Source organism: Peromyscus maniculatus, chromosome 21 (assembly GCF_049852395.1).
Source record: "Peromyscus maniculatus bairdii isolate BWxNUB_F1_BW_parent chromosome 21, HU_Pman_BW_mat_3.1, whole genome shotgun sequence".
NCBI lineage: Eukaryota > Metazoa > Chordata > Mammalia > Rodentia > Cricetidae > Peromyscus > Peromyscus maniculatus.
Genome location: NC_134872.1, coordinates 55,162,732 through 55,187,700, shown reverse-complemented (window position 1 = coordinate 55,187,700; position 24,969 = coordinate 55,162,732). Strand labels below are relative to the sequence as shown.

Here is a 24,969-nt window from a genome sequence, read left to right as displayed (position 1 = left end):
CCATTGAACTCACTAGTCTGTGGGGCACGGTGGATATATGATCTGGGCTAGGCCTGAAGGTTGGATATGCCAGGTTTGGATCAGGAATATTTATCAAACTCAGCTCCAATATTGCATATTAATAGAAGTGTGTTCTGATTAGTGCAAACTCTTGTAAAGGCTAAGAACGTTAATGTAAATAAAAATTAAGTAAATGGTATTATAAATATTGTAATACCATACTAGAATAAACAAACTCCAAATCAGAAATAGTAGGAGAGGATTAACATGCAAATAGCAAGATTTATTTAAAATTTTTCAAACAATCAAGGTCAATGTATTCACCTGGACATGCAGATTCTGTTCATTACAATCATTTTTATGAGTTGCTTGAAAAACACAACAACTAAAATGTACATTGAAATTTAGAATTTGAACCACTAATTCCAATGCATCGAAGAATAGCAAATGGTGGGAAGAAATCAAAGAAAGTTAATGTGGATTTGTTTTCAGATATATTTGACTAGATAGAGCTGGGAAAGATGACTGACAGTTACAGTGGAAGTGTATACTGTTCCTTTTCTAAACTGTGCTCTGGGAACCTGATTCTTAATTTCAGGATGGAGTTTCAGTGACTTTAGTCATACTGATAGTGTATAAACTTGGGCTTGACTCAACTCCATAAATGTGTCACAGAATTCAGAGGTCAAAGTACAAAGGTATTATTGATTATGTTATTTCAAAATCTTTGGATGTAAAATATTTCTACTAAATGGAATGATACAGAAGAAAGGAATGTTTACTGTTTGGAACCATTTCAATGTATCTATACCTCTAATTTCCTGGTGGAATGTGACTAGCCTAAGTAGAGGAGGTGCTCTTTATTCACATGGCCCTGTTGTTTTGTACTGGAAATTTAATGTATTTTGCCTCCACAGGTGCATGTAGCTCGACACTCGAATTTAACTCTTGAATGGTCACAGGTATGTAAATCCTTCAATTCTGCACAGAAAGCGCATTTATCTGCATCTGGACAACTATTTGCTGAAAAAAAGAACAAACATATTTATTATTTTGTTATTATTTTCCTCTATTAACAGAGACAAAATAAAACATCTGAATTGGGAGAAGGGGGTTGAGCAAATGAATGGATGTCCTTTAAATTAGAGCTTTATGACATGTCTTTGAGATGAATTAATGTATTTCTTCACTCACAAAAGGCTTGAGAAAATTAACTTCAGTGGTTCATTGAGGAACTAAACCATCTAGAGGCTAGAAAGATGTCTTCACTTTTGTGTGGTGGTTCTCTGCAGGCTTTGAAGCTAGCAGGAGGAAAAAAGTTATGATCCATGAAGAGATAAGAATGAAAGTCAGCCTGATTTTATGGTAACAGTGCTGGGCCAGGACTTCCAGAGTCTGGCCCAGACCATTTTCTATTAGCCATGTTTAAGTCCAGCACAATTTCGGAAAAAAAGTTTTCTGATAACAATTAACTCAGTCCCAAGTACATAGAAATTGAGGACTTGTTCACATTGAGATTCCTTATAAAGTACATCTGTTTTCTTTCATAAGAATGGGCATTGTTGACTCAGAAGTAGTGCCCAGGATTAGGGGTTTAAGGCGATGACTACAGTAAACATAACCCCTGCAGATGTCAGGATTGGTCAGGACCTAAGATAACATAGGCTGTTGTAAAGCATAAGTGGCATCACTTGTAAGAATGGGTTTAATGACCTAAAATCAATGCTGAAGATTTACAGATAAAAGGTCTAGGATAAGTAAGACAAATTCTGGGAGATAAGGTGGAACCTGTCTCATAAGACAGCAAAAGATCACCAGGATGTAAAACAATGTAACTCCTGAAATTCCAGAAAGAGCAGTTATGCATCACATTCCACTGAAGAGATAAGCTATGTGTTTAAATTTCCTGATTTTCCTGGTGCTTACCTGTGTGCACAAGGCATTTTTGCCCTTTGCACCTCTCCATATACAGTATATATTCATCATCACTGAACAAGCACAGTTAACAAAAGGTATTAGTATTCTACCTCCTCTCTCTGCAACACATTTTCATAACTTTTGCATTAATAACACAAAATTACTAGTTCTAAATATGTATCTCCTACTTAGCTCTTTCATTATGCTTTGTCTAAGAGCTCTTTGGAGTATACAATTTCATTACAACTGGAAGAAGGATACAGGAAGATCCAAAAGATTGGGATCAGACTAGACTACATAGTGAGTTCTAGATGAGCTTTGCTTACCAAGTGAGACCCTATTTCAAGACTGAAAACAGCCTAAACAACAAATAAGTAAATTTAAACTACAAAAATAAAAATAAAGGTCATTTTCTTTCTACTTTTGTTTGTTATTTTTTTCAATTTGCTATTCGTTACTATAGGATAGACTCCTTTGAAAGCACATTCAGCAGAGCTGTAGATATTTGGCTCTTCCTGTTTTAGTTTATAATCTTAATATCATTAGTACATTGAACATTGAACTTAATTTATACAAATATACAATAAAGAATTCTGTAATTCAATGGAGAATGCACAAAAATCCCAGTGAATTGCCACTCTAATTTTCTATATTAACTTTGATGTTATTTTCCATTTTTGTAAATACCTTATTGCAGTTACAGTTCCTTTATGTAGCCTGGGCTAACCTGGAGTTTGATCAATATTTCAACCAGTGTTTGAAATCCTGATTCTCCTTCCTCTGCCGCCAGAATGTTAGGATTACATTTATTCTTTGTATTTATATTCATAATATTACTAAAAATGAGATACTATGACGTTCATTTCACTTCCTTCCTGTGAAGAAATCTCTTACACTTTTATTATGGAAGGAGAGAACTAATTCACTCCAGTTGTCCTCTAACCTCAACACACAATCACACACAGAATCTGTGGCACATATGCATGTACATGTACATATGCAGTGCGAAACAAATACCCATTCACAAATAAATAAAAATGCAACACAAAATTCCAATGATGCTCTAGTGGAGCTTAAGAATTTATTGTATTAAGCTTCCCAGTAGGCAAAGAATTTTTGTATATTTCTTCCTTCTCTGAGCTTACCTGTGTAGTATTATCTCAATCACTTAGGTGTGTATTGCTTTCTCTTCTTAAAATGCCAACCTTACTGTTATAGAGGATAAGAAAATTTACTTGAAATTTATGGAATCATAGCAATAGGAACATTTCTGTAGACTTCAATAACAATAATACAAATATACTTACAAGTATGCACTGATTTTAGATGTTTCCTTAGACAACATAAAGTATCCTGTTTTTCAATGTCAAAAGTACATACATCCTAAACAAAGGATTTGTAATTCCAAAAATGATGTTAAGTAAATTTTGTCTCTTGAAAATAAGGCCATGCTATTACATCTTAAAATAGATTTGATATTATTATATTAGTGTGTTAATAAAACTTACTGCAGAGTCCATTGTCACAGTGATCAGGACATTGGGCACATGGTTCTCCCACTGTGTAAGGGAATTTCAACCTTCTTAACAAATTACCACTGAAACTGAAATAGAAAACATAAAGTACTTTTAGTTTTTCCTCTACACTGAAATGCTTGCAAATATCACTTCTATCTCTCTCTCTCTCTCTCTCTCTCTCTATATATATATATATATATATATATATATATATATATGTATATATATATATATATATATATATATATATATATATAGAGAGAGAGAGAGAGAGAGAGAGATATTCCTATTGAAATCTTTAGCTATGCCATACAAAACCTAACATTTCCTAAGAGTACTCAGATATAGATGTGAAATAATGGGATCATTAATCCATTCACTCTTTCCCTCAATCATCATCTCAGAACCTAAGCAACTAAAATAGATTAAATATGAATCCAAAGGTTTAGAAATGTTTTAATGTTAAAACTCTCTCTTCTTTTTGTGATAAACCTGGAAAATACATAAGACAAGAATGCTACTTGAGTATAAAAGATATTTCCTATAGAGAAAGTTAGATGCAAGAAAATGTTGTGATTCCTATAGTGTGGATGAGGTACCGATGATGTACTGAGTTGCAGGTATTTAGTGTATAATTGGGAAAATTCTAATGCTTAGGAATATTTGGGATTTAGTAAAGTTAGCTTGTGGGTTTGAGACTTCTATGCTTATCAAAATGAGAATATTAATGGGAAAAATATTTATATAAACTATCTGAAGGGTGCAGTACTCTGAAAGTGCCAAGCCTATGCCTCAGTAGGAGCGTCACTTAGCTGATCATCGCAGGAAATTAGAAAAGTCAGATTCTCCAATGCACTAAGGGTTACAGGGGTGTGTGTGCAATGCTCAAGGGCCTACGGCAGAACCTCTGCTCTATATGCAGAATACAGCTCTAGGTGTTTGAGCAGTGTTAAGAGTGAAAAAGTCACCAGTCCCAGTTTCAGGCCAGTTGGGCAGCATACCTCCTGCAGACAGGTCAGACTACCACCATCCCTGAACAGACCCTGTAACCAAAGCTCCACCTCCTCCAAATCCCACCCACCCTCTGAGATTGTAACTGTGCCCAGACAGAGATCACCAGCACCTGATTGGACTAAGAGGTGAGTCTTTGTCTAGGTGGGGACCAGGGGCAAAACTATACCTCCCTTCACCACCACCCATTGCAGTCCCAGTTTCAGGCCAGTTGGCAGGCAGAACTCCTACAGACAAGTCAGACTACCACCATCCCCCAACAGACCTTGTAACCCACAAGCCCCATCCCTTCCAACCCACCTGCTGCCAAGATTACAACTACTCCCTGAGACAGAGCTCACAAGGGCCAATTGGACTAAGAGCTTCTCCCAGAGAAAAACAGTCCATTATCACCAAATAGACCAAGAGCTCCCACTGGACCAAGTGTATCAATCAGAACAAGAAAGGCTCCCTCAGACACAGACACCTCTTGCACCAAGTGGAGAAAGAGATGGGAGGATGCCAGTGCAAAAATATAGTCATCAACAAAAAACTCACCATGGCCCCATCAGAACCTACATTATCAAGACCTGAACATCCCAACACAGAAAAAAAAAAAAAACAACAGAAGAAATTGACCTTTTAAATGACCTTAAGAAGATAATAGAGATCTTTAATGAGGAAATGAAAAATTCCCCTAAAGAATTAGAGGAGAAGTCAAACAAAAAATGGGAAGCAATCAGTAAATCCCTTGAAAGCCAAGAAAAAGCAATGAATCAAATGAGGGAAAGAGCTCAAAATTTCAAATCTGAAATCAAGACAATAAAGACACAAACTGAAGTAATGCTGGAAGTAGAAAATCTGAGTAAATGTCCAGATGCAAACATAACCAACAGAATGCAAGAGATGGAAGAGCAGATCTCTGATGTTGAAGATACAGTAGAGGAAATAGATTCATCAGTCAAAGAAAACACTAAAGCCAACAAAGTCATAACCCAAAATGTCCAAGAAATTTGGGACACCATTAAAAGACCAAAACTAAGAATAATAGGGATAGAAGAAGGAGGGGAATACCAACTCAAAGTCACAGAAAATATATTCAACAAAAATCATAGAAGAAAACTTTCCCAACCTAAAGAAGGAAATGCCTAAAAGAAGGTTACAGAACACGAAATAGACTGAATCCCCCCCAAAAAATGCCAACTTCTCTCGCCACATAAAAATCAAACCACTAAACATACAGAATAAAGAAACAAAATATTAAGAGCTGCAAAGAAAAAAGGCCAAGTTACATATAAAGGCAGACCTATAAGAATGACACCTGACTTCTCAATGGAGACTCTAAAAGTCAGAAGGTCCTAGACAGATGTTATGCAGACACTAAGAGACCATGGATGCCAACCCAGACTATTATACCCAGCAAAACTCTCAATCAACATAGATGGAGCAATCAAAATATTCCATGATAAAACCAGATTTAAACAAACCAGCCATACAGAAAGCACTTGAAGGAAAAATTCAACCTAAGGAACTTAGACGCACCCATGAAAACACAGGTAAGAGATGGTCCCACACCAACAAATACCAAAGAAGGGAAACATACAACACTGCCACCAAAAAATAACAGGAATTAACAATAATTGGTCATTAATAGCTATTAATATCAGTGGTCTCAATTCACCTATAAAAAGACACAGGCTAACAGAATGGATATGAAAAAAAAGATCCATCCATTTGCTGCATACAAGAAACACACCTCAACTTCAAATACAGAAACTACCTCAGAATAAAAGGCTGGGAAAAAGACTTTCCAACCAAATGGATTTAAGAAGCAAGCTGATGTAGCCATCCTAATATCTAATAAAATAGACCTTAAATTAAAGTCAATCGAAGGAGATCAGAAAGGACATTACATATTTATCACAGGAAAAATCCAACAAGATAAAGTTTCAATTCTGAATATTTATGCCCCCAATACAAGGGCACCTAAATTTATAAAAGAAAAATTACTAAAGCTTAAATCACACATCAAACCTCATACACTATTAGTGGGAGACTTCACCACCACACTCTCACCAATGGAGAGGTCTGACAGACAGAAAATTAACAGAGAAATAAGAGACATTATGACTCAAATATACTGAATAGATATCTACAGAATATTTCACCCTAACACAAAAGAATATAACTTTTTTTCAGCACCCCATGGAACCTTCTCCAAAATCGACCACATGCTTGGTCACAAAGCAAATCTTGACAGATACAAAAAAAATTGAAGTACCCTCCAGTATCTTATTGGAACACCATGGCTTAAAGCTGGATTTCAACAACAACAACAAAATATTACAGAAAGCCTACAGTCTCGTGGAAACTGAATAAACCATAATTGAATCACCAATGGGTCAAGGAAGAAATAAAAAAGAAATTAAAGGTTTCCTAGAATTCAATGAAAATGAATGTACAACATACTGAAATTTATGGGACACTGTGAAAGCAGTACTAAGAGGAAAATTTATAGCACTAAATGCCCACATTAAGAAGTTGTAGAAATCTGACACTAGTGAGTTAACAGTACAACTGAAAGCTCTAGAACAAGAAGAAGCAAACTCACCCAGGAGAAACAGACACCAGAAAATAATCAAATTGAGGGCTGAAATCAATAATATAAACAAAAAGAACAATAAAAAGAATCAATGGAACAAAGAGTTCATTCTTTGAGAAAATCCAAAAGATAGACAAGCCCTTATATAAATTAAGCAAAAAGCAGAGAGAGAGCATCCAAATTAACAAAATCAAAAATGAAAAGGGAGACATAACAACAGACAATGAGGAAATCCAGAGAATCATCAGGTCATACTTCAAAAACGTGTACTCCACAAAATTGGAAAATCTGAAAGAAATGGATGGTTTTCTGGATAGGTACGCCACACCAAAGTTCAATCAAGACCAGATAAACTATTTAAATAGACCAATAGCCCCTAAGGAAATAGAAACTGTCATTAAAAGTCTCCCAACAACAACAACAACAAAAACCCAGGACCAGATGGTTCCAGTGCAGAATTCTACCACACTTTCAAAGAAGAAATAATTCCAATACAATAGAAACAGAAGGAACATTACCAATTTCCTTTTATGAAGTTACAGTCACCTTGATACCCAAACCACACAAAGATGCAACAAAGAAAGAATTACAGACCAATCTCCCTCATGAACATTGATGCAAAAACACTCAACAAATATTGGCTAACTGAATCCAGGAAAACATCAAAAAATTATCTACCATGACCAAGTAGGTTTCATCCCAGAGATGCAAGGATGGTTCAACATACAAAAATCAGTCAATGTAATATACCATATAAACAAACTGAAAGAAAAAAACCACAGGATCATCTCACTGGATGCTGGAAAAGGTTTGACAAAATCCAACACCCCTCCATGATAATGGTTCTAGAGAGATCAGGAATACAAGGAACATACATAAACATAATAAAGGCAATTTACAGCAAGCCCACAGCCAACATCAAGTTAAGTGTAGAGGAACTCAAAGCGATTCCACTAAAATCAGGAACAAGACAAGGCTGTCCACTCTCCCCATACTTATTCAACATAGTAATTGAAGTTCTAGCTAAAGTAATAAGACAAGAAAAGGAGAACGAAAGAATACAACTGGAAAGGAAGAAGTCAAACTTTTACTATTTGCAGACAATTGGATTATATATATTAGTGACCCCAAAAATTCTACCAGGGCACTCCTACAGCTGATGAACTCCTTAAGTAAGATGGCAGAATACAAGATTAACTCAAAAAAAAACAACTCAGTAGCACTCCTATATACAAATGATAAATGGGCTGAGAAAGAAATCAGAGAAACATCACCCTTTATAATAGCCACAAATAATATAAAATACTTTGGGGTAACTCTAACTAAGCAAGTGAAAGATGTGTAGGATAAAAACTTTAAGTATTTGAAGAAAGAAATCCAAGAAGATATCAGAAAATAGAAAGATCTCCCATGCTGTTGCATATGTAGAATTAACATAGTAAAAATGGCAATCTTACCAAAAGCAATATACAGATTCAATTCCATTCCCATCAAAATCCCAACACAATTCTTCACAGACTTGGAAAGAAGAGGAATTAACTTTATATTGAAAAACAAAAAAACTAGGATAGCTAAAAGAATCCTGTATAATAAAGCAACATCTAGAGGCACCATGATCTATGACCTCAAACTCTACTACATAGCTATAGTTAAAAAAAAAAGGTTGATACTGGCATAAAAACCAACATGTGGACCAATGGAATCAAATTGAAGACCGTGACATTAATCCACACACATATGGACATATGATTTTCAACAAAGAAGCCAAAACTGTACCATGCGGGGGGAAAAAGCATCTTCAACAAATGGTACTGGCATAACTATATGTCAACATGCAGAAGATTGCAAATAGATCCGTATCTGTCACCATGCACAAAACTCAAGTCCAAGTGGATCTAAGACCTCAACATAAGTCCAGTAATACTGAACTTTAAAGAAGAGAAAGTAGAAAGTAGTCTTGAATGCACTTCCTAAATATACACAAGTAGCATAGACACTGAGAGCAACAATAAATAAAAAAGGACCTGTTGAAACTGAGAAGCTTTTGTAGAGCAAAGGACATGGTCATTAAAACAAAATGGCAGTCTAGAGAATAGGAAAAGATCTTGACCTACTCCACATCTGACAGAGGGCTGATATCCAAAATATATAAATAACTCAAAAAGCTAGACTTCAAAATAATCCAATTAAAAAAATGGGCTACAGACCTTAACAGAGAACTCTCAACAGAAGAATCTGAAATGGATGAAAGACATTTAAAGAATTGCTCAATATCCTTAGTCATCAGGGAAATGCAAATAAAAAAAAACTCTGAGATACCATCTTATACCTATCAGAATGGCTAAGATCAAATACACTGAAGACAGCTTATGTTGGAGAGGATGCAGAGCAAGGGGAACTCTCCTCCACTCTTGGTGGAAATGCAAACTTGTACAGCTACTCTGGAAATCAGTATAGTGGTTTCTCAGAAAATTGGGAATCAATCTTCCTCAAGACCCAGCTATACCACTCTTGAGCATATACCCAAGGAATGTTCAGTCTTTCGACAAGGACACATGCTCAACTATGTTCATATCAGCACTATTCATAATAACAAGAACCAGGAAACAACCTAGATACCCCTCAACTGAAGAATGGATAAAGAAAATGTGGCACATGTACACAATGGAATACTACTCAGCAGTAAGAAACAATAATATCAAGAAATTTCAAATAGTTCAAGTGGATGGAACTAGAAAAAAAATCATCCTGAGTGAGGTAACCCAGACTCAGAAGGACAAACATAGTATGTACTCACTCATAAGTGAATACCAGATGTGAGGGAAGGAATAGCCAGACTGCAACCCACAACTCCAGAGAGACTAGCTAACAGGAAAAGATCCTAGGAGGGACGGACATATTTATGATGCAGCAAAGGAGAAGTGAATGAGATTTACATGAGTGGAATGCGCATTGGGGGGGATGGCAGAGGGTGAGGACTGGGGAATGAGAACATAGGGAAATGGGAGGGTCGAGATGGAAAAGGGATAGAGTGGGAGGGCAGGAAGGGAGATACCATGATAGATGAGGACATCATGGGAAAAGTAAGAGGCAGGGTGCTGGGGAGGCTCTCAGGAATCCACAACAATGACAGCACCTTGGACTGCTGGCAGTGGTCCAGAAGGTGCCTTGTCTGGTCTACTCTGGTGACTGGCCTAACAAATACCCTAACTGTCATCAAAGAGTCTTTGTCCAGTGATTTATGAAGGCAGATGCAGAGATCCATGGCCAGGAGCCAGGCTGAGCCCTGGGAATCCAATCAATGAAAGAGCAAGGATTCTGCAGGAGGGGAACATCGAGATGATGACAGGAGGAAGTGCAGAGCTGAGCAGCCACACTATTGGAGGGCCATGAACTATACACTAGTAGCTGTGAAGCCCCCACTGGACTGGACTAAGCCCTCTGGATACAGAAGACAGTTGTTTGGCTCAAACTGTTTGGGGAGCACCCAGCCAGGGGGATCGGGCATGGTCAGGCTTTTGGGAATCTGGTACTGTGGTGTGGCCCCTTGCACAGCCTTGGTACAGTGAGAAAGGGCTTGGACCTGCCTAGGTTCAGTGTGCCAGGCTCTGCCAACTCCCCATGGGAGACCTTGATTTGGGGGATGTGGGGTTGTGGGGTGGCTTGGGAGGGAGTGCTTGGAGATGGGAGGAGGGAGGATCAGTGAGTGGTATGTAGAGTGAGTAGAAAATTTCTTAATAAAGAAAATAAATGTAAAAAAAAGAAAAGAAGGAAAAAATAGAAAGAAAAAATATCAAGGAAAAAATAAAAACCAACTGCTTCCATGCTCCAGAATTCCATGTTCCTGGGCCATGTTCTTTCATGTTTGGCTTTAGAAAAACTGCCTGTTATTCCTCTTGAGAATAAAGAAAACATATAATTTCATCAATTAGAAGCAAAAAGGACACACACACACACACACACACACACACACACAAAGACTGAAAATCAAAACACAATCCAGCTGCCCTAGTAACTCACCAAATCCCATTCCACTCCCTATCTTGGAGTTTTCCATCTGACTCACATGGGCTGGATACCCAAATTATCCTGTCTGCCAACCTTCCTCAGAGACACTTCTCTTTGCAGTGAGCAGAAACTCCCACAGAGAGCCACAAATGATCAAAATGCATAGAACAAGAGATTGTGGAATGCTCAGCACAGACGGGGGTATCTGCACTACAACCCTTCCCCCAAAGTCAGGGATCCCTGTGGAGGAGAATGGAGAAAGACTGGAAGAGCCGGAGGTGGTACTATAGGAGGCAGTGTCTTCTGGACACAACAGAGCAGTTGCACACACTGAACTCACAGTGGTTGTGAGGTAGTTTGAACGTCATTGGCCCCCATAAGCTCACAAGGAGCAGCACTATTAGGAGATGCAGCTTTGTTGGAGTACGAATGGCCTTGTTGGAGGAAGTGTGTCAATGTGGGGCATGCGGTTTGAGGTCTTTTTTGCTTAAACTATACTCAGTGTCACAGACTATTTTCCTGTTGCCTAAAAGATGTAGGACTCTCAGCTACTTCTCCAGCACCATGTCTGCCTGTGTGCTGCCATGCTACCCGTCATGATGATAATCAGATGAACCTCTAAAACTGTAAGCAAGCCACCCCTATTAAATATTTTCCTTATAAGATGAAAAAGAATAAAAATGTCATAAAGCATTATATAAGTTCTATCACTTGCTCCTCTTCATTACTCATCTGACACTTCTAGGTACCAGGCTCCAGATGTATACTTGACCAGGCAGCTGGATGGAGTCCAGTGGCTTCCTTCTTTGCATTACTTAATGCCAACAGAAACATGCTTGAAAATTCTTTGAGGATCCTACTATTCAACCCACAAACAGATAAGAAATGAATCATTTGAAGACTTGAGTTGAAGACTCTCAACCTCTTGTTGTATGTTTCTTGCATTAAAAGGATAATAGAGCTAGAGAGAGGTCTCAGCACTTAAGAGCACATATTCCTCTTTTAAAAGACTTGGGTTTCGTTCCCAGCGTCCACCTCAGGTGGTTTGCAACTATCTGTAACTCCAGTTCCAAGGGGATTTGATGACTTTGGTCTCCACAAGTGTTTAGAGTTGACAACCTGGGACTTGATAACTTATCAGGAGTCTCCTCCATGGAGAAAACTGATCCTTTCTTAACACCCATAGATTACCCATAGCTCCGTATCCAGGGCAATATAGCCTTTTGTTATCACCCTTGGTTGCCTTCCTGACCTTGAAGATAAGAGCCAATTGTTAAAAAATAACCAACTTCAGATACAGGAGTTAGAGGAATTGAGCTGAAATTGACCTGGAAGTCTCCTTCCTGCAGATTAGCTCTCATAGTATTAGAAGATGCTATGCAAGCTGCCAAGGGAGAAAATAACCAACAGTTTTATCTTTCTGCAAAACCATAACAATGACTAGCCTGCTTGCTTTTTTTTCCAAGCTTAATTTCTGTTGCTTTATTTATGCATGTGAACACCCACACACCCACAGAACAGGTCTTTAATCATAAAGTTAAAAATTTTTATGACCTACTTGATGTGGTTGTTGGGCCTCAAACTTGGATCCTCTGAAAGAACAGCCAAAATTCTACACCTCTTAGTCATCTTTGTAGCCCTGTGTTGCTACATTATACCTTTTAAGAATTTACTAAGACTTAAACTTCAAAGGTTCTTTGAGAGTTCTTTAATATATTTCAGAGAGTTAAGAAATCTAAAGTCTTAACACTTTTCCTCAGAATTTACTAAAAATTTCTGAAAAACTCATTTATTATATCTTGATTTTAAAGCCAGAAATTCACTTCCCTTCTATGCTGATTTGAGCTCTTTAAAAAAATCCCCATGAAAAAAATGAATATGCATTCATAATCTGAATGTTAACTTTATTTGTCTTTAAAAATACTTTTATTACGTATCCATGTATGTCTGTCCATGTTAGGCTTTGTGCATGTACAATAACAAAGCTGAGATAATGAATTTGTGAGAGAGTGTTGGGTAGGAAGATTTCGAGTAGAGGAAAGTGTGGAAATGATGTAAATACAGTACTCCTATATGAAATTCATTTAAAAAAAATGTAATTTTGAGACAGTGGTTCTCTGTGTTGCCCTAGCTGGCCTCAAACTCACAAAGATTGCTACCTCTGCCACCCAACTCCTAGGATTAAAGGTGTGTACCACTACTGAGCCTCAACAATTAAATTTTCAAAAACATATACAAGAACCTATCAGGGGTAGAATCAACTAATTGGAAGCCCTACAATCACTAACCTGTGTCACTCATTCATGTTCACTCCTGGTCTACTATTAAACGTAAACGTTTGCTTTGTAGCCTACAAACATAGCATGAACTGACAATATGAATTCACAATCCTTATACTTGGGTCCTCATGAGGTCACTATTAGTCCAGAAAACAGCAATGGAAGAGAGAAGAGAAATCATTTTTAAAGATTAGGAAAATGATTCATGGAAGTAATGAGATGGACATTACAAAGATTTAATTAATTGAGTTTCAACTCTAGGAAATATTTAGAAGTTTTTATTTCCATCTCCATGTAAAAATATATCTTTAATTTGTTTTTATGCTATACTAATTTTAAAATGTTAAACTGCACTTGACATGTTGAAAATGAATTTTGAAGTGGATACTTACAGAGGACAATAGCGACAAACATACATAAATTTCAATGGTTTGTCAGGGCACTTAGAAACTCCACATGCAATAGTGTAAGATGAATTCCAAACAATCTATAAACCCAGAGATGAGGAATAGGCACAGGTCAGAGAGGAAAATAAAGCAGAAAAACAAATACAAAATTAAAAGTACCACTGGTATACTTTGTTTCTATATGCCTTATAAATATATTTAAGTGACTGAATAAAACTACAGATGTTAGAACATCCCTAAGGGGCTACTGTTGGTCAGCTAGTCTGGCAAAACTTTCAGGAAACACCAAGTGGTGTTTTTATAGTGGCTGACAGTGGCTTCAGCCCGATCTCAGAGAAGCTTTCTTTTTCGTTGTTGTCTTTGACAGGTTCCAAGGTGATGAGGATGCAGACGGCTTGTCTAAGGCCAAGGAGCTTTGTGTCAGAATGAATGGCATCAAAGAATCAAGGGACACCAGGAGGACCCTGGTATGATGTATAACTTCACTGACATTGTATCTAACCCGACTGGCATGTGACCATAAATAGTAAGAGAGTAACCTGGATATCAGGTCAATTTCTAGTCAGACATCAAACTGACCAAGATGTTGCTGGTGACTACTCTGAAGTGCTTTTGCAAAAACAAGTGTCCTGTGTCCATAAAGCCTTGGCCTTGGAAGATGAACCAGAACTTCCTCCCAGTATCACAGAAGAGACTATTCAGTTTGATACTCTTAGCTGTGATCATAAGTATCTTCTTTTCTGTGTGGTCAGGGATCATGAGTGGCTTACAAGTCTTGATGGTTCATCCTGATAGAAGGCCAACACTCAGCATATTTCATAGAAGTTATAAGTGATAGGTGCTTCCATGTGGAGCTCTGGCCTTTGATATCCTGGTTACCTCCTGAAAGTGTGTTTCAGCTCAAGTCTCTCACCCTGGAGGACCAGATCAGGCCAGGGATTCGGGGTTGCCCATGCCTGTACCACAACTGGATCTTTTCTCTACAAATCCAAGCAGTATCCCCACATAACCTTCTTCCTAGGTATGGAAGGCTCTCTTTGACAGTGGACAAGATGGAACCACAATCTTATATTTCTTGTTAAAAAAGTCATTGTATTCTAAATGAAAGGGCCCAAGGCCTGGGCCTTTAGATCCAGCAGGAAGCTAGCAGTCAGGATTTCTGGTAATAAAAGTCCAGGAGATTCCTTTTCCATTTCCATTCAGAAGACATACAAAACTGATGTACAGCCTTGTTACAGTTTGTGAAGGTGCCGTAGAATATAGGCCATTACTTGTGTTTGGAGATTTGAGTCAAGAAATTATGGTTAGTCAAAAAAAATCAAGTATGTTCCCTTAAAAAGATTAGATAACCCATTGAAAGATGGCAGCTCAAATAGCCAATGAGTGTCAAGATCAATGTACAACAACCATTCAAGGTTGTCCCAAAGGTGTACAGTTAGTGTGCATTCTCTCTATACTCCCTGAAATTGGGAGAATGTGATAAATCAGCAAGTTCAAAGATAGTCTGAGCTACATGAGACCATGTCTCAAAAAGAAAATAAAAACACCCTGCATCAAAATTCTTCATTGAAATCAGTCAAGTAATTAAAAATATTTCCTTGCCTATCACTTACAGAGACAGTACTTTTACTTACCTGAATATACTCATCTGGAAGAATGTTTGAACCAAACCTGTAATCTATGGATTTATCATACCAGCTTTGGATTACACAGGACCATGATAGTGGGTACTCTGACACGAAGATATTTTCACCACAATGTAAGTCTAAGAAAAAAGACAGACCACTCACAAATACAGCAATAAAGAAAAAAGGGGAACACACACACACACACACACACAGACATGTGTGTGTGTGTGTGTGTGTGTGTGTGTGTGTGTGCTCAGAATCCCTGCTTTTTAAAGACATTGATCAAAGTTCCTTGTGGTGGTATTGTGTTCCCCAAAATATTGTGCACCCTAATAAACTTATCTAGAGTCAGAGATTGAACAGCCACTAGATACAAAGGCTAGAAAATGGTGGCACTCACACCTCTAATCCTACCGTTCCAGAGGTACAAATCCCTCTGGGTCTCTGTGAGTTCAAGGCAACATTGGAAACAGCCAGGCATGTGACACATGCCTTTAATCCCAGGGAGTGATGGTGGAAAGGAAAGATACATAAGGCATGAAGACCAGAAACTAGAAGCATTTGGCTAGTTAAACATTTGGTTGGTTAAGCTTTTAGGTTTTGAGCAGCACAGTTCAGCTGAGAGCCATTCAGATATGAGGACACAGAGGCTTCCAGTCTGAGGAAAGATCAGCTGAGAAGTTGGCCAGGTGAGGTGGGTGTGGCCTATTCTGTCTCTCTGATCATCCAGTGTTCACCCCAATACCTGGCTCAGGTTTGATTTTATTAAGAAGAACTTTTAAGATTCATGCTACATCTGGTGGCCAACATTCATGATATGAATTCATGAAAAAAGCTGCTTGCCTGTGGCCTTGTAGGCCTCAGCTCAGTCCTAAGCTACACTCAGACGGTTGTGGTGGTGCACGCCAGTTAGATGTACTGAAGGAAGCAGAGGCAGGAGAATCCCAAGTTTGAAGCCAGCCTGGGAAGCTTGCTAAGGAGAAGCTTTGGCCGGGGCCCAGCCAGAAACAGTGGCAGTAGGACCATGGAGGCAGCGGCTGCTGCTCCAAGTTGCTGGCTGCTTCTCATCATGTTGGTGACTGCAATGATGCTGCTACCTGGGACAAAGGGTTTATCGCTGCTTGTTCAGAGAAGAATTGCCAGGACCGCCATGTTACAAGAAAGCATTGACAATAGTCAGTTTGGAAAAGTTTGGCAAGACAAATGGTGGGGAGAAACTGTTGTGAAGATTTTCTCTTCGAGGGAAAAACATTCATGGTTCCGAGAGAGAGACATTTATCAGACTGTGTTTACTCCAAATCCCAGAAGAGGCAAAACAAACAAACAAAACCCTGCAGGGAACCAAGACCACATGTAACAGCAACTTTTAAATCTTCAAAAAGATGACAGGATCCCACAACGATGATTCCACATGGACTATGGTAAAGCCATTAAGCTGGTTAACACGAAGAAAAGATTGCCTTTGGACTACAAACTGTTTGGGACAATTTCGAGATGGCTAGCTCAGATGATCCAGCCTGACAGACTACTTGAACAAGGACTTGAGACAAGCCCTGCACTTTCCCAATATGCAGAGACTGAACAAATGATACACGACTTGACAATTAACCCCAAAATTTTCTTTTCAGGATTCCCTAAAGATGTCTTTGCTCATAGAAAGCAGGAAGTAATTTTAAAAAAACGATGCCCATATTCCCAAGTGGTGGGGTCAATGTGTTTTGATCGTTCAATGGCTTATGGATAATTATTATTGTTTATGATGGTTGGTTACAAGTTGTTAATGGTCAGGAAAAAAGCTGAACAAGGAGATTAGATTCAGAGGCTTTGTTTTAAAAAAAGAAAGAAAAATAAAGAAGAGAATATAGATATGAAGTAGATCATCGAATCTACTCTGAGAAAAAGGATAAAGAAATAATAGGATAAATGGGTAGATAATTGAATCTACTCTAAAAAGAAAAAGGGGGAAGATATAAAAATGACAAAAGGTAGATCACTGAATCTATTATGAAAAGAAAAAAATACTTTTAAAAAGGAACTACTTGTTTTACATAGGATACGTAATGAAACATTTTTGTCTGAGTTTATCAAATGTTACTGAACTGGACATTATATATATATATATATATATATATATATATATATATATATTAGAGTTTTTTGTCTGAATCTGTCAAATGTTAATGGACTAGACATTGTTATTGTAATGTTGACTGTATATATTGTATATATGTATTGGATAGCTTTTCTTGTATTAGTTATAAGCATTTTTTTTAATTTTAGACAAATAGGGGAAATGTGGTGGTATTGTGTTACCCAAAATATTGTGCACCCTAATAAACTTATCTGGGGTCAGAGACAGAACAGCCACTAGATACAAAGGCTAGAAAATGGTGGTACTCATGCCTTTAATCCCAGCTCTAGGGAGGCAGAGTTAGGCAGGTCTCTGTGTGTTCAAGGATACAGCCAGCATGGAGACACATGCCTTTAATCTCAGTACCAACCATAGAAGACCTGGAGGTCTGTACAGACAGGCAGTGATGAGGAGATCATGTGGTTGGGTTTACAATCAATTAGAAGTCAGAATAGAAAGTCTATAAAAAAGACAAACAGACAGGAAGTAGCTCTCTTCCTGAAAGGACAACAGCAGCAGTGAAGGGTAAGGTTTTTAGCTCTGACCTCTTGGGCTTTCATCTCTGCATTGGCTCTGTGTTTCTTATTTAAGACCGTTCATCTACAGTTCCTTTTGAATATTGCATAAGAAGCATGATTCAGACCAGATGAACCTTTTGCTGAACAGTAGCCATAAATATTCAACATGTGTGTGATAAGCACCCTGAGCACTAAATAGATAGAGAAGTCTTGTCTTCAGTAGCTTCTGTCCTCAAACTCGTTCATCCACACATTAAATTCTCCACACCTGTGTGCACATGCCTTTAATCCTAGCATTCAGGAGACAGAGAGTCATCCGGATCTCTATGAGTTCAAGGCCACACATGGTGGCACACACCTTTTAACCCAGCACTAGTTAACCATACAAGTATGGAGTTCTACAGACAGACAGGAAGTGATAGAACTGGGTAGGGAGAGGAAGTGATATAGCTGGGGAGAGAGAAGTAAGATGGCAGGTCTCAGAAAGGTATATAGGCATGAATGTACAGGAAGTAGCTCTCTCTTTGGCTGAGGATTTCCTAGAGATAAGACATGGCTGGCTTGATCTCTGATCATTCAGCTTTCACCCCAATACCTGGCTCCGGGTTTATTATTAATAAGACCGTGTAGCAATTGGTGTTACAGTCATGTCTAAACTATAAAATTAAAATTTCATGGGCCAGATTTTTTTTAGAGAATGAGAACCTCCAAAACTAGCTTAGTATTTTTATCAAGCTCTGTAAATAAAAAATTACTTTAAACTTTACTGAATATTGTAGCCTTTTGAATTAACTTTTAGTCATTAGGTTATTAAATTAGAAATGTCTAAGGAGTAAAACCTTTAAAAGGGATTATTAGCCGGGTGGTGGTGGTGGTGGTGGTGGTGGTGGTGGTGGTGCACGCCTTTAATCCCAGCACTCGGGAGGCAGAGGCAGGTGGATCTTTGTGAGTTCAAGGCCAGCCTGGGCTACCAAGTGAGTTCCAGGAAAGGCGCAAAGCTACACAGAGAAACCCTGTCTCGAAAAACCAAAAAAAAAAAAAAAAAAAAGGGATTATTAATTTATTAGGTTTAAATTGGGCCAAACGTGGTCATTTTTAATGTTTTAAGAAATATTTTATCTCAGGGTCCATTTATTAATTTTGTTATCATTTTTATACTTCCTTATGTAAATATTGTTTCATAGTTTATTTTTAATTTAACATAATATGTCCTTTCAGGCATTCATAAGATGAGCTCACAAAAATGAAGGAAGAGCTGGGTGCACACATATTGGTGACTTAGACACAAAAATCCCAGTACTTAGAAAGCTGAGGTTGGAAGATCAGATATTTAAAGATATCCTGGGAAATACAGTGAGACCTGTATCCTACCCACCAAAAATAATAAAGGAAATAGTAAATGTAAATGCCAAGATATTTGATATTTCTTGAGAAAAATGAAAAATTAGTTGATCAAATTAAATATACTATAATTAAAAAGATAGCTTGAAAACACAACAAGCCACATCATTAAATATTGGGTTAAAGACAGAAATTTTAATTTCAGAGAACTGGAGAAATGACTTAGCATGTAAGAGTATACCTTGCTGTATCAACGTTAGGACTTGAATCCAACTCCTAATGTTCAAACATCGTAGCTTACCACCACTTGTGACAACAACACTGTTACAGACACCTGTAACTTGTAAACTCCAGAGGGTCTGGTACCTTCTTCTGGACTCTAGAAGGATTTTTACATACATGCACACATGCATAAATACACAGAGACACACATACATATAAATAAAACCATAATAGGATAAAATAAAAAGGAGATTCTAATTTCAAATTTCCCTTATAAGGTCTTAATTAGTAATGATTTTCATCCAGACATCTGTTTCTAATCTTCAAAGCAGAGAAAGAGATAATCCATACCTTGCTTCAATTATAAACTGGTTGCAAGGCAAAAAGCTGGCATCAGGAAAGACAGTTTGTGTAAAATATAAAACCATCAGAGCCATCTCTGCCCCAGAGATATTTAACTTGTAAAAAAGGCAGCATCAGAATTCATGTTTTTTTTTTACAACATTTTGTTAGCACGATATGAGAAAATGGGCTTTCCTGTGTGACTCTCCGTTCATTTGTAACTGACATTGAGTTTACATACCCATGTCCCTGAATTCCACAGGACTTTTTTCGAAAATGCACTTGTCTGCCCACATCTGTGCCCTCCATTCGCCATGCAAGTCCCATTTCTAAAAGGTAAAGGAAAGAAGATATCCATGGAATAACTCAAACATCAGAATCACATGATCTTTGCAGACAGGCTGATATCATTGAAAAATTTCTGTAGGAGCCTTCTGATTTTCATCCTAATCAATATATAATATAGTTTATGTCTAAATTTTTATGTTAGCATATATATTATCAGCATTCATGGTTGCATTTATAAATAAGTTTATTTTGCATATTTGTGAGTAGACTATTTAGATGAAAGGTAATTGGACTTTAAAGGAGAAATGTTCTGACCCTAGGTTAGGAGAAAAGAGTGAGCCAAAATAACATAGAGGCTTTTCACTGAAGACAAAAGTCAAAAGATCTGATTGTAGTTCAGCTACTGTAAATGATATAGCTCCATAATATCAATGAGTCACTGTTATAAAAGGTATGTAATGAATTCTACTCTGATCATTGCAAAACTAAGTACATAGAAGTAGAGAACCAACTTAGATTTCTTTGCATGTGATAACATATGGACACACAGCCACACACATGCACATAAACAAAACAATGAATACTTTTTTAAAAAAAAAAATAAAAGCTAAAATAGAGGCCGACCCTCTTAAAACACACAGCAGAAGCCAGATTCTATCCACAGGCTCCAAACACAGCTCTCCAAATGCACTGTCCTGTTGTGAGCCCTCACCATCTTTAGTAAGTCACTACCAGGTGGAAAAACCATTCTTCTCAGTTGGTTGTGCTTCTTTACAATATCTTCTTGGACTGACTTTTTAGTGGTTTGCAAATGCTCAATTTCCATATTCTGAAAAGAAATAAAATTAAAGTCATGTTAGTGTATTTTAAGGTTGCATAAAAAAGTGAGTAAGTTTTTTAAGGTGAAATGAATTAATTTTTAAACTATTCAGGCCAAAGATAGTTATTAATCCTTGATTATAAATTTAAAAATCTATGCCTTTATCATTAGAAACATTTTAAATAAAAATTTTGAGTATGAAATGAATTTATGGTCTGTCAAATTAAAAACTCTTCTGAGGCTACAAATGTCAATTTTGATTTAAGAGAGATCTATAATATATAACCATGCAAAGTAGAGAACCTGAAGTCATTCACACTCAGGCTGTAGCAAAGAAGTACTAAGGATGAACACATATAATTTACTATAGACCTTAAGAGGCAATTGCCATCTGACCAGGAGTTAGAAAGCATGTGAGATAATGTGTAGGCCCTTAGCCATTACATGTGTGTGATAGAGACTTTTATATGTAACAGGGTTTGTGATCACTCCAAAGATAGGTTTATCTAATAGATTATCCAAGTCAATTTGGAGACAATGGGTCCTTGAAAATAGTTCAGCATTACTCACTCTACATTTCACTGAACAGCAATAAGTCTGCTAAGTTAACTCAGATGCTCATATTTAAATTTTCCTTTTTCATTTGTTCAGCACAGGTGGATGGAATGATATTATGTGAATTGGCAGAGATATAAGAGACACTTGCTGATACAAACATATTCCAAAATATGCTATTTTATAGTGTAGAGCAAGATGTTACAGCATAACTATTGATGCACTGAATCTCATACATTTAGTGCTTGAATCTGTTGTTTCTCCTTCCTGCAGTCTTACTTCCCCCAAGTCTCTGTAGACACTGCACCCATGGATCTAATCACACTACATTGCTAGTGGCTGCGACATGTCCATCTCTCCCTAATGTTTTATGTTCTGATGGCACTATGAAAGCCTTGTGCGAAGAGAGCTCTCACAGCTAGTGATTTCTAAAGCAGAAAGGATGTACATGTTAAAGTTATTGCTTGAAAATCCAAACACTGTATTTTAATGTAACGTAACAATATCCTCAGATGTTTATTTACTAAAGGAATGGTATCATTTTCAACAACATGTTTTAAAGTAAGTTTATATATTTGAGTTCAATATGGGTTTGTATTGATGAGTGCAGTGCCAGTGGAAGCCTTAAGAGAGTATCAGATTCCCTGGATTATGTGTTAGATGTGGATGTAAGCCACCTGAGGTGGATTATGGAAACCAAATGTTCCTCTTCAAGAGGAGTAATTGCTCTTATCCACCAAGCCATCTCTCCAAACTCCCACACTCAGATGTTTCATTTTAAACTGAAAACTCTACATAAAGATGTTTTATTTCTAAAGACAAAATGTATAGCTTCTGAGAAAGCCATTATTATTTTCTGCTTCTTATTCTACCTTCCATGGTAGCTAAAAATTCCAAGAGATTATAAGTGTGCTTATATTTTCTTAGCAGAAAGTTGTAGAGATTTAAAGAAAAACATACTAGAAACACTGAAATGTGAGAATAAAATGTTAAATGGTTTACTTTGGATGGAAATGTGCCCCAATAATTGCAACATCCCAAAGTAAAACCAAGAAAAACAATAAATGACAATGAGAGATGAATCTGTTCTTCATGGTAACTCTCAAAGAAACCTTCATTCATAAAACATGACTTGAATCTCTCTGCTATTTGGATCTTGAAAATTTGTAAAGAAGTATCAATAGAACAAAGAGAGATGAGAAGTGAAAGGGATTAGGGGAAGGAGAATTGTTCAAAAGTGCCATACAATACAATATTTTTAGGAAAGAAACTGGGAACGCAAACAACTTGAAAGAACACATAGATAATAGTCTCCAGATTACTAATATGATTATGGTAACAAAAGACATATAATTTATATTCTAAAACAGGTTTAACTAGTTGTTGGCACTCCCTACTTTTGAGGAATTCTAGTAGTCTTCAATGCAGAAGCCAAAGAAGAGAATGAAGGCTTCAGCAGTGACCAATGCTTCTAACTTTTAGTAGCTTTCTAAGTAAGGGGAGGGTATTTTGTTGGTACTGCACATTCCATCATTAAAGAAGGTGACTGAGCCTCATTTGGGATTGTCTAAGCATAAGAAGATATTTATAACTAATAATTATTTAGCTAAAGTACCTACTTATTGTTTGCATAGTAGATGTACTTAATGACTCTTGGGTGTGTGTGTGTGTGTGTGTGTGTGTGTGTGTGTGTGTGTGTGTGTGTGTGTGTGTGTATTGCTGAGGATCAACGTGACTTATTCCACATTCTGGCCTTTTACAGTTTTGAAGAGTAATCTGATGGCTTCCTAGCCTTCATAGTTGCCTAAATTGTTCTGATGAGAAACTAAACCTTACCCATACCTCATTGTCATCTTGAAGAAGGGATGGGGACAATACAGCAGCCAGGAACAACAACAAGAATAACATCATGTCTAGAAAACAAAGAAGAGAAAAAAGATCTGCATTTAAATGTTTAGTACATGGAGTTCTGAGTAACGCTGAAGGTATTAGGGAAGTAATGAGACACATTTCCTAGATTTACTAGCAATGTAACAAGGAGGACATACTATTTATATCATCAAAATGATAATAAAATCAACTCAAGAAGACTGATGCCAACTGGTGCAATATGGAATAAATCAAAGTGCCTAAGTGAAACTCTCCAAAGCATGCAACTATGGGTGCTCTGGGCGATTAGCATCTCCTCTCCTGTAACACTCTAATCCATGGAGGTCCTCTCTTCAGATTCTAGAAATTTAGGAATTCTTCCTTTGTCCTTCCAAGAGTAGCAAAAGCACCCAACTATTACCATGGCAGTTCACTACTATGATACGATAAACCTATGTTGGATATTTTAAGCCTACTCTATTATAAGATGTTTGTTTGCTATTCATTCATTAAAAGTTTTTCTTTTCTTTTTGAGACAAGATTTCACTATGTTGCCCAGTCTAGGTTCAAATTTACAAATTTGCCTCAGAGTCACAGTGCTGAGATGTATCCATATATTTCCACACAACTCTGTCATATTTTTACATCAGTATCCTTAACTTGGCTCATGTGTCCAGTATATTAACACATTTACTCTCAAATTCTGGTCCATAATACCAAGAGTGAGCTTTGAAAATCTTAGACCTTCCTCATCATATTGCACATATAATGGTAAATATATGATAAATTAATGTCATGTCCAACAAAAAGGAAACTATTTAAATGATTTTTAACACATTCTCTTATTAAGAGTATTCAGTAAAACTCACACATACGTGTGTATACACACACAAACACACACACACACACACACATACACACTTGAATGTACACACTTGTTATGTGTATATGTATGCATTGCATGTGGAGACCTGAGGCAGACACTATTTGTTTTCAATTGTTCACTACCTTATAAGTTGAGCCAAGATGTGTCAGGGAGCCCCAAATTCACCGTTTTAGTTAGTCTGGCTAAACAGCTTACTCTGGGTATTCTCTGTCTCTACCTTCTGCCTGCACTGAGGTTATTAGCATGCACCAACACCCATCTGGCTTTTACATGGGTTCTGGTAATTTTAAACTCTGGCACCCATGCTTGTACAGTAAGTGCATTTTCTACTGAGACATACTGCCAGCATTTACAGCTTGCTTTTAATGATTTTCCTAACTAGTAAGAAATTTTCATTACTCTACAATTAATAAGGCCTATACAGATGGATGCAATCATAAATATGTAATTTTTATGGATGTTTTCATACAACCCTTTGCTTCAATTTAGGCACACAAAATACCATAGACTGCGTTTGGTGTCATTTGTTATGTGACTCTCTATGGGCTTCATTTAAAACTCATAAAAACCTAGCAGTTAGATACTGTGACTCAATGTCCAACTTTACACATGAATAATATCAGTGTTGGAGATTTAATACTGACATGTC

The 24,969-nt window shown here is 37.2% G+C and overlaps 1 protein-coding gene across 3 annotated transcripts in view; it reads right to left on the bottom strand.

Annotated features, from left to right (window-relative positions):
- Nucleotides 1–262: 262 nt before the first annotated feature.
- Nucleotides 263–24,969, bottom strand: part of LOC143269963 (cysteine-rich secretory protein 1-like) — a 38,078-nt gene continuing 13,371 nt past the window's right edge. For 2 of the 3 annotated variants that reach the window (XM_076557881.1, XM_076557880.1), the window contains exons 2-8: nucleotides 23,408–23,478; nucleotides 20,903–21,019; nucleotides 20,144–20,231; nucleotides 15,355–15,485; nucleotides 13,706–13,800; nucleotides 3,426–3,520; nucleotides 263–1,023 (exon numbers count right to left, since the gene is read on the bottom strand). In XM_076557881.1, coding sequence (XP_076413996.1) covers nucleotides 896–1,023; nucleotides 3,426–3,520; nucleotides 13,706–13,800; nucleotides 15,355–15,485; nucleotides 20,144–20,231; nucleotides 20,903–21,019; nucleotides 23,408–23,476 — 723 coding nt within the window. In that variant the 5' untranslated portion in view covers nucleotides 23,477–23,478 and the 3' untranslated portion in view covers nucleotides 263–895. The other variant, XM_076557882.1, reaches the window with a different exon arrangement.